This window comes from Otolemur garnettii, unplaced genomic scaffold (assembly GCF_000181295.1).
Source record: "Otolemur garnettii isolate 467f Iridium unplaced genomic scaffold, OtoGar3 scaffold00013, whole genome shotgun sequence".
Classification (NCBI taxonomy): domain Eukaryota; kingdom Metazoa; phylum Chordata; class Mammalia; order Primates; family Galagidae; genus Otolemur; species Otolemur garnettii.
Window position 1 is genome coordinate 28,801,146 of NW_003852408.1, and position 9,953 is coordinate 28,811,098.

General features: G+C 42.3%; 1 protein-coding gene across 1 annotated transcript in view; it reads left to right on the plus strand.

The window, feature by feature from the left end:
- SUMO1 (small ubiquitin-like modifier 1) overlaps nucleotides 1–9,953 on the plus strand; it is a 44,397-nt gene that overhangs the window by 15,608 nt on the left and 18,836 nt on the right. Inside the window, exon 2 of the mRNA XM_012802136.2 lies at nucleotides 8,457–8,570. Coding sequence (XP_012657590.1) covers nucleotides 8,457–8,570 — 114 coding nt within the window. The remainder of the gene's footprint in view (nucleotides 1–8,456; nucleotides 8,571–9,953) is intronic.

Here is a 9,953-nt window from a genome sequence, read left to right on the forward strand (position 1 = left end):
AAATAAATAAATAAATAAATAAATAAATGCGGACTGTTTGATTTCCCACATCTTTTCTAGTGTATTTCCTTTTCCAGATCCAGCCATCTATTTCCAAGCTGTCCCATCTGTAACTTGGAAAATAGAGTTAATAGTGCCTGGTAAATTCTTTTACCACTCTGTTTATCAACTTCAGTCTCTAAATCAGCAGTTCTCAACTTGTGGGTTGCAACTCATAGGAACTGTATTAGGAAGGTTGAGAAGCACTGCTCTAAATGATCCAGACCTGAAAATTTACACATTTTCAGTTCTCTCTTTGATCTTAGATGTAAACTTTTCTTTTTCTTTTTTTTTTTTTTTGGCAGTTTTTGGCCGGGGCTGGGTTTGAACCCGCCACCTCTGGCATATGGGACTGGCGCCCTACTCCTCTGAGCCACAGACGCCACCCAAACTTTTCTTTCTATCATTAGTATCTTCTACTCCAGAGTTGTGTACCCTTTCCAGCTAGAGATCAACCAACCTTCTCTGGATTCTCTTTTCTTTGATAGTCTAGTGTCCCAGACACAGAGCTGAATGCTTTCACTGTTTTGTAACCAGTGTGCTATACCATTTTGTATTGGCTGCTTTTTTTTGCAAGAGAGAGAAGGAAAGATGGCATACAAAAGACACTGAGATCAATGGAGACAAACTTTGGTCTTTTTTGTCCAGGATCATATTTTCCAGGCCAGTTTGTCATAGAAAAAAAAGAGCACATGAAAAACTTGATGACTGTATTAAGCAAGCCTGAAGCTGTTAAGCACGCGATACAGGACATCATCACTGTAAGGGTTCAGACTTGGGAAGAGATCACCAACATGGAGTGTCTGGGGCAAGTAGCAGCTTATTTGTGGAAATTTCAAATGCACATTTTCACGTATTCTTATGAAACTGAAGTGAATTATCTCTTATTCTCAACTCTGAATATTAAAAAAGAAAAGATCTTTGAATTATTTCATACAAAAGTATGAAGTATGAGTAAGATCTTGCCAGATGATACAGAAAATAGTGCTGCCAACTTATTAAACAAACATTTAATAATTGCCTAGTATTTGCTTCGTACTATGGAGATTACAAAGATGTAAAATGACCCTCTGCTTGTAAGTTTGCAGGGAAGATAAGACATACAAACCTCTCATAAAAAAATTTATTTAATAAGCATATTGACTATCTTCAAAGTATCAGGCTCTGTGCTTAACCAGAAATACAAAGGATAGAAGAATAAGGTATGTCAGTAAGGAACTCAAATCTGGTAGAAGAGACATATGCAAACAAGTAGTTATAATGGATAAGTTCACATTGTGGGAACCTTGAAGAGAGTGTGATCAGGGGCAACTTTTTTGTAGGAATTAATGTCTGAGTGGTCTTGAAAGGGGAGTAGGAAAGGGCATTCCATGCAGAGAGGATCAACATGTATAAATGATTGAGATAAGGTAGAGGGTGTCACATTCAAGGCATTGTAGGTAGTTCATTATGGCTAGAGGATAGGATATTTGCTAACAGGTAGAAGAATAAGGTTGAATTTCTAGACAGGGACCAGCACATGAAGGACCAGTATATGTCAGCTAAGGACTTTGAATTTAACACTGCAGATTTTGAGCAAATTAGTTGGCATTTTAGAGAGATGGTTCTGGTGGCAGTTTGGAGAAATAATTGAAGGGATCAAGACTGGGATGTCACGATATTGAGTGATGTTAGTGAGCAACAATAAGTGACTGATCTAAGGTAGCAGAATGGGAAGAATGGGATGGACTTGAGAGACAGTAAGAAATAGAATTATCTAAGTGGTGAGTAAGTATGAAGTTAGAAGAAGAGGAGCCAAAACTGACCCCTATGTTTCTGTTGTTGTTTCTGTTGTTTCTGTTTATTGTTATTGGGAATCTAGGAAATGTAATTTGTTTTGATTTTGGTTTTTAGAAAGAGGAGTTAACACTCACAGAGAATGTAGAGATAATGCGTTTTGTTTTGGACACTTTTACATTGAGGTGCCTAAGGGACATCCAAGTGGGGATATTCACACACTTGGAGAAATGAATGTGAAACTCAGTAAAGTTGTTAGGTTGGAGGGAATGATTAAATCATTAGTATCTAAGAAATAGTTGGAATCATGAGCCCCCCTCCCTTTTGTTTTTGGAGACAGAATCTCAAGCTGTCGCCCTGGGCAGAGTGCCATGGCGTCACAGCTCACAGCAACCTCAAACTCTTGGGCTTAAGCAATTCTCTTGCCTTAGCCTCCTAAGTAGCTGGGACCACAGGCGCTGGCCACAACACCTGGCTACTTTTTGGTTGTAGTTGTCCTTGTTGTTTGGCAGGCCTGGGCTGGATTTGAACCTGCCAGCTCCAGTGTGTGTGACTGGTACCCAAGGTGCTGAGCTATAGGCGCTGACCAAGTCCCTTTATTTTGAGACAGAGTCTCATTTTGTTGCCCTTGGTAGAGTGCTGTGGCATTACAGCTCACAGCAACCTCAAACTCTTGGTCTCAAGCGACTCTCTTGCCTCAGCCTCCCAAGTAGCTGGGACTACAGGCACCTACAGCAATGCCCAGCTATTTTTTTAAAAGACGAGGTCTCGCTCTGGCTCAGGCTGGTCTCCAAAACCTGAGCTCAGGCAATCCACCTGGCTCAGCCACCCAGAGTGCTAGGATTACAGGCATGAGCCACTGTGCCTGCCAGAAGTAGAGGATTAAAAGATGTGGACTTCAAAGGAAAACCGGCATTTAAGGAAATGGCAGAGAAGAAGCGAGAGTGACATCTTGGGAGCCACAGGTGGAGAGTTTTCAAGGTAGAACTCATTAATGTCTGTTGTTTTAGAAAGTTAAAGATAAGATTTGAAAATATCCATTGGTTTTAGTAATAAGGAGTCCAGCTGATAACCATTGTTGAGGGCAGTGTCAAGTGCCTTTATACGGTGGGGTATAAACCAGAAGGATAATCTCATTTGGAATGTAAGTGCGGTGGTTCCTACAAGAGTGTTAAAATACTGGACTTCAGTTGATGCAGGATATATCGTTGAGATGATTTCATGAGAGGGGGAGACAGGATCTATACAGTAGAACCATATACAGCTGGTAACCATTGGTGAGGGCAGGGTCAAGTGGAACGGTGGGGCATAAACCAGAAGGTTGAGAGTGAAAGTGGATAGCAAGTGCTGAGTACTCTTGTAAAAAGTTTGACTTTGAAGAAAAGGTAAGGAGAACTACTAGAGAAGTAAGGTCAAGGGGAAGTATTTTTAAGTTGAAAAGAAATACCATAAAAGATATAAATAGGAGCATTAAAGGAAGGTATTAATCTTGTTCGGAATGTAAGTGCAGTGGTTCTTAAAAGAGTGTTTTTTTTTTTTTTGCAGTTTTTTGCCGGGGTTTGAACCCATCACCTCTGGCATATGGGGCCAGCGCCCTACTCCCCTGAGCCACAGGTGTCGCCCCTAAAAGAGGGTTTTAAAATACTGGACTTTTGTTGATGTAGGATATATTTTTGAGATGATTTCATGAGGGGGGAGACAGGATAATATATACAGTAGAACCTCCATTGCTGACCACCTCTCTACATTGATCATTTCCTTAAGTTGACTTAATTTTTAAAGACTAGTCATACACCTGGAACAGCAAATAGTCCAATTTAACAGAATCCTTAAGGTTTATAAAGTGAGGGATGAGAGAAAAGTGAAATGGAGCTTGGTCATGGAAGAACTAAAAGTCATGCTGTAGAGTTTGGTAGTGAAGTTATTTATGCTTTTTGATCTGAGTAGTTATACCATCACAGAAGCTGGGCTTTGGAAGGTGAGATCTGTGGATGATGGATAGAAGCAGGGGGAAGAATTCTTTTGTCTTGAGTATCCTCTATAGCTACACTGTTTAGAAAACACCAGAGGGAGACCATTCCTGTTGTGTGGATATATTGCTGTTGGCAGGGAAGGGGCTGTCCCCTGTGCTAACTTAAACGGAGCTTTTTTTTGTTTTTTTTGAGACAGAGTCTCACTATGTTGCCCTCAATAGAATACTGTGGCCTCGCAGCTCACAGCAACCTGAAACTCTTGGGTGAGTCTCTTGCCTCAGCCTCCCAAGTAGCTAGGACTACAGGTGCCTGCCATAACGCCCGACTATTTTTGTTGCAGTTGTCATTGTTGTGTTAGCTGGCCCAGGCTGGGTTTAATGCCGCCACCCTTGGTGTATATGGCTGGCTCCATAACCACTGTGCTACGAGTGCTGGGCCTAAGCAGAGCTTTTAACATCTCCTTTCCTTCCAGTTACAGAGGACTCAGGGATTACTTCCTTTTTATTGCATTTCACTGCTTTCTAGATACTTAAAGGAAGAAACAGCCGCAAATTCATAGAAATTTGGTGAGACTATATTTGAAGTTAGTCTTTTATTTTCAGGTGAATTACTGTCTTTATAAAGAAGGCTAATTTTGCTGGCTGCTATAATATTCAGTAGTCAGCAAATGTTGAAAGCACTGCAGAATGAAAAATAGGCAAGGATTAATAATATTAACGAAGTCAATTCTGTTATCTAAGCATTTTCTTTTTTTTCTTTTTTTTTTTTTTGAGACAGAGCCTCAAGCTGTCCCCCTGGGTAGAGTGCTGTGGCATTACAGCTCACAGCAACCTCCAACTCCTGGGCTCAAGCGAGTCTCTTGCCTCCACCTCCCAAGTAACTGGGACCACAGGCGCCTGCCACAATGCCCGGCTATTTTTTAGTTGCAGCCATCATTGTTGTTTGGCAGGTCCAGGCTGGGGATTCGAACCCGCCACCTTAGGTGTACGTGGCTGGCGCCTTAGCCGGTTGAGCTATAGGCGCCGAGCCTTATCTAAGCATTTTCCTGGACCAATATCTTAAAGTCAAAAGCTACTTCTACTTTAATATGTTCTGTTAATTTTTGAACTTTAGAGAATTTAGCAGCTCTTAATTATTAGCATGAGATATGCAAGTAATGGGTCTGTAATTTTGTAAAAACATAATATGGTTAGTTATAGTGTTGTCAAATAGAGATTAACTATTTGAAATTATTATAGAATAAAAGTATATATTTAAATAAGTGAATACTTTGGTGTTAAACTAAGGTGTAGTGCATGGAGGAAAAAGCTACTGTAACCACACTGTTGGTGAAATTTTCCAGCATACACCCCCCTTTACTAAAAATGGTTTGCTTATGCTTTTTTCTTTCTTTTTTTTTTTTCCCAGACAGAGTCTCACTCTGTTGTCCTGGGTAGAGTGCTATGGTATTTATTTATTTTTGCAGTTTTTGGCTAGGGCTGGGTTTGAACCTTCTACCTTCGGCATATGGGACCAGCGCCCTACTCTTTGGAGCCACAGGTGCCACCCTGAGCTGTGGTATTATAGCTCACAGCAACCTCATACTCTTGGGCTAAGGTGATCCTCTTAGGTGCTCTCTCTCCCTTTTTTTTCTGAGACAGAGTCTTATTTTGATGCCCTTGGTAGAATGCCGTGGTGTCATAGCTCACAGCAACCTCAGACTCTTAGGCTCAAGTGATCCTCTTGCCTCAGCCTCCCAAGTAGCTGGGATTTGCCACAATGCTGGGCTATTTTTAAAGATGAGGTCTTTAACTTGTCAGCTCTAGCAATCTACGCACCTTGTCCTCCCAGTGTGCTAGGATTATAGGTGTTAGCTACTGTGCCCAACCTACAGTTTTCCTGTTTTTAGTAGAGACGGGGTCTCACTCTTACTTAGGCTGGTCTCAAACTCTTGAACTCAACCAGTTTTACCCATTTTGGCCTCACAGAGTGCTAGGGTTACAGGCTTGAGCCACCTGCACCCAACCGGGTTTGCTTATTTATTTTTTTTTCCATACAGACAGAGTCTCACTCTGTGGCCCTCAGTAGAGTGCTGTGAAATCACAGCTCACAGCAGCCTCCAAGTCCTGGCCTTAGGCAATTCTCTTGCCTCAGCCTCCCAAGTAGCTGGGACTACAGGAGCCCACCACAATACCTGGCTATCTTTTTGTTGTTGTTGCAGTTTGGCCGGGGCTGGGTTTGAACCCGCCTCTCTCTGTATATGAGGCCGGTGCCATACTCACTGAGCCATAGGTGCCGCCCTAGTTTGAGATACTTCTTACTTCTTGGTGAAATTGTTTCAACTAATTTATTCTTTTTTTTTTTTTGAGACAGACCTCAAGCTGTCCCCCTGGGTAGAGTGCTGTGGCATTACAGCTCACAGCAACCTCCAACTCCTGGGCTCAAGCGAGTCTCTTGCCTCTGCCTTCCAAGTAGCTGGGACCACAGGCGCCCGCCACAACACCTGGCTATTTTTTGGTTGCAGCCGTCGTTGTTGTTTGGCGGGTCCGGGCTGGGAATTTGAACCCGCCACCTTAGGTGTACGTGGCTGGCGCCTTAGCCGGTTGAGCTATAGGCGCCGAGCCCAACTAATTTATTCTAATGACTTCATTTTCTTTCTTCCTTTTTTTTTTTTTGGAGACGGAGTCTTAAGCTGTTGCCCTGGGTAGAGTGCTGTGGTATCACAGCTCACAGCAACCTCTAATCCCTGGGCTTAAGCAATTTTCTTGTCTCAGCCTCCCAAGTAGCTGGGACCTCAGGTGTCTGCCACAATACCTGGCTATTTTTTGTTGTTGTTGTAGTTGTCATTGTTGTTCTAGCCAGCCCAGGCTGGGTTTGAACCTGCCAGCCTTGGTGTATGTGGTTGGCGCCCCACCCACTGAGCTATGGGTGCTGACAACTTTACTTTCTTTTATCTCTCTCTCTCTCTCTCTTTTTTTTTTTTTTTTTTTTTTGAGACAGAGTCTCACTATGTCACCCTGGGTAGAGTGCGGTGGTATCATAGCTCACAGCAACCTCAAACTGTTGGACTTAAGCGATTCTCTTGCCTTAGCCTCCCAAGTAGCTGGGACTACAGACACCCACAACACCCAGCTATTTTTTTGTTGTTGTAGTTGTCATTGTTGTTTAACAGGCCCGGGCCAGGTTCTCACCTGCCAGCCCTGGTTTATGTGGCTGGCACCCTAACCATTGAGCTATGGGCGCCGAGCCAATATCTCTCTTTTTTTGTGTTCCTGTTTTTTCCCAGAGGTGCAGTCTTGCTATGTTGCCCAGGCTGTATTGCCTTGAACTCCTGGGCTCAAACCATTCCTCCTGCCTCAGCCTCCCATGTATCTTATTTTCCTATTTTTGTCTCCTCCTTCCTTTTCCTGCTTACCCAGTTTGTGTTTCTTTCCCCCTAATTTCAGTCTAGTTCCCTTTTTTTAGCCAAGCCTTATTTTCTGAACTTAGATATAATACTTCAGATAGTCTAAAATAATAGATGATATAAAACTGATTTTTTCTGACTCCAGAGTACATTAGGCCAATACTTTGCTATTTGGTTTTCCTGAATACCTTTTGCTTATGCAAATATGATTAATTTATATTTCTTTTATTTTTCTTTTTTTGAGACAGAATGTCATTCTGTTACCCTGGGTAAAGTTTCATGATGTCATAGCTCACACCAACCTTAAACTCTTGGGCTTCAGTGATCCTCTTACCTCAGTCTCCTGAGTAGCTGGGATTATAGGCACCTGCCACAATGCACAGCTAGGTTTTCTGTTTTTAGTGGTGATGGGTTCTCAGCCTGGTCTCAAACTCCAGAGCTCGAGCAATCCACCTGCTTTGGCCTCCCAGAGTGCTAGGATTATAGGTGCTAGGATCACTGTGCCTGGCTTCTTAGTACAGTTTTGTAGTTGGAGTAAATTACTTATAGGCTGTGAGAAGATAATCTTGGTTTTGCACTATTTGGCTAAGAATTCATGGAGGATGAACTACCTCTCACTGGTAAGAGTTGACTGTCAGTCAGTGGTTTCCAACTTGTTTCTCCAGCAAAACAATAAGAGTATTCCCCTGGTAACTTGTTAGAGACACACTCTCAGCCCACTCTAGACCTCCTGAATAAACAACTGGGCCTAGGACCCAGCAGTTTGTTTAACAAGTCTATGAGGTGATTGTGATACATGGTAAAGTTAACATTATAGTGGGGTATTATAATAAAAAAGATTCCTTTCTTGATTTCTAGTGTATGTTGTTTGGGACAGTAATTGACATAGGACTTTTTTGTTTAATTGACAGAGAAAATACTCTTTGTATTCTCAGGTGCACATTTTGTACCCTGCATGAAAGTAGTGGATATAGGCGGCGCCTGTGGCGCATTGAGTAGGGCGCCGGCCCCATATACCAAGGGTGGCGGGTTTGAACCTGGCCTTGGCCAAACTGCCACAAAAAAATGGCCGGGTGTTGTGGCGGGCGCCCGTAGTCCCAGCTATTGGGGAGGCTGAGGCAAGAGAATTGTCTAAGCCCAGGAGTTGGAGGTTGCTATGAGTTGTGACGCCATGGAACTCTACTGAGGGTGACAAAATGAGACTCTGTCTCAAAAAATAAAAAAGAAAGAAAGTAGTGGATACTCCTAAGGAAGTTTTATCTTGAAATTTACTTTTCTTTCAGGAGGCAAAACCTTCAACCGAAGACTTGGGGGATAAGAAGGAAGGAGAATACATTAAACTCAAAGTCATTGGACAGGTGAGTTTCATTGTTTTTCTCCTTGGACTCTTCTCCAATGTATGAATAATCTCTTAAATACAGGAAAAATTACTTAAGGCAAATTATTTTAAAATTACATCTTGCTATAAAAATTGGCTGTAATCACTAGATCTAAGTTACCCTGGTTCTACATGAGAAAAGGAGGAAAATTATAAACATAACAAAACCATAATACTCTGGAGCTAGAGTCTGAGTTTGGATCAGTTTCTGTACTTACTGCATACATAGTATTGGATGAATTACTTCATCTCTGTTTTGCCTAATCAATAAAACAGGGAAAATAATATGAAAAAAATTACATTTTTGTTATTATACGTGTATATGCATCTGTTGGAAGTAGAAGAGGTTGTTCCTGTTTTCTTTTTTTTTGAGATAGAGTTTCACTCTGTCACTCAGGCTACACTATCATGGTGTCAGCCTAGCTTGCAGCAACCTCAGGGCACAAGAGATCCTGTTGCCTCAGCCTCCTGAATAGCTGGGACTACAGGTGGCCACCACAATGCCTGGCTCATTATTTTACTGTTAGTAGAGATGGGGTTTCACTCTTGGTCAGGCTGGTCTCAAACTCCTGAGCTCAAGGGATCCTCCCACCTCGTTCTGGCACAGTGCTAAGATTATAGGCATGAATCACCAAAGACAGGTGGGGAACTAGCAGTAGAGGTTGTTCCAGGGAAAGAAGCTGATACACTGTTTTCTTTCCTTTTTTTTTTTTCTTTCTTGAGACAGAGCCTCACTCTGTTACCCTGAGTAGAGTGCCTTGCTGTCATAGCTCACAGCAGCCTCATACTCTTGGGCTCAAGAGATCCTCTTGCCTCAGCCTCCCAAGTGGCTGGGACTATATAAGCCTGCCACCATGCCCAGCTTATTTTTCTATTTCTAGTAGATATGGGGTCTTGGTCTTGCTTACGCTGGTCTGGAACTCCAGAGCTCTGGGTTAGTTCCGCTGCAAAGGAGGGTCCATTATTATTCATTTTCCTACTGGGGGTTCACTCAAAGAAGTATGGGTGACCACAGGATACTGTGTAGCATACCCAAGTGTTGATGGTGGGAAGTAAGACTTTCTGAAATGGACACAACCGTGGAGTAGCCAAATATGGTGATCTCTTGAGGAGGAGCTGCTGAGTAGCCTCTACAGCTGTGCTAGGCAGTTTTATACATGTGATAAGCCAAACAAGTTAAAACGTGCATGGGTGAATCAGAAAGGACACTGTTGATTGTGTTTCTTCAAAGTGAAATAATGGACCATAACACAGTCTGTCTCAAAACTTTCGTAGTGACCTTTGTATTACCTTAATTGCTCCAAATAGAACCTTTTCCTTGGTTAGCATGGTTCTCGGGCAAATACAGTGGAAACTAGTAATAGATAAAGCGAGGGCCAGTCTTTTTTTTTTTTTTTTTTTT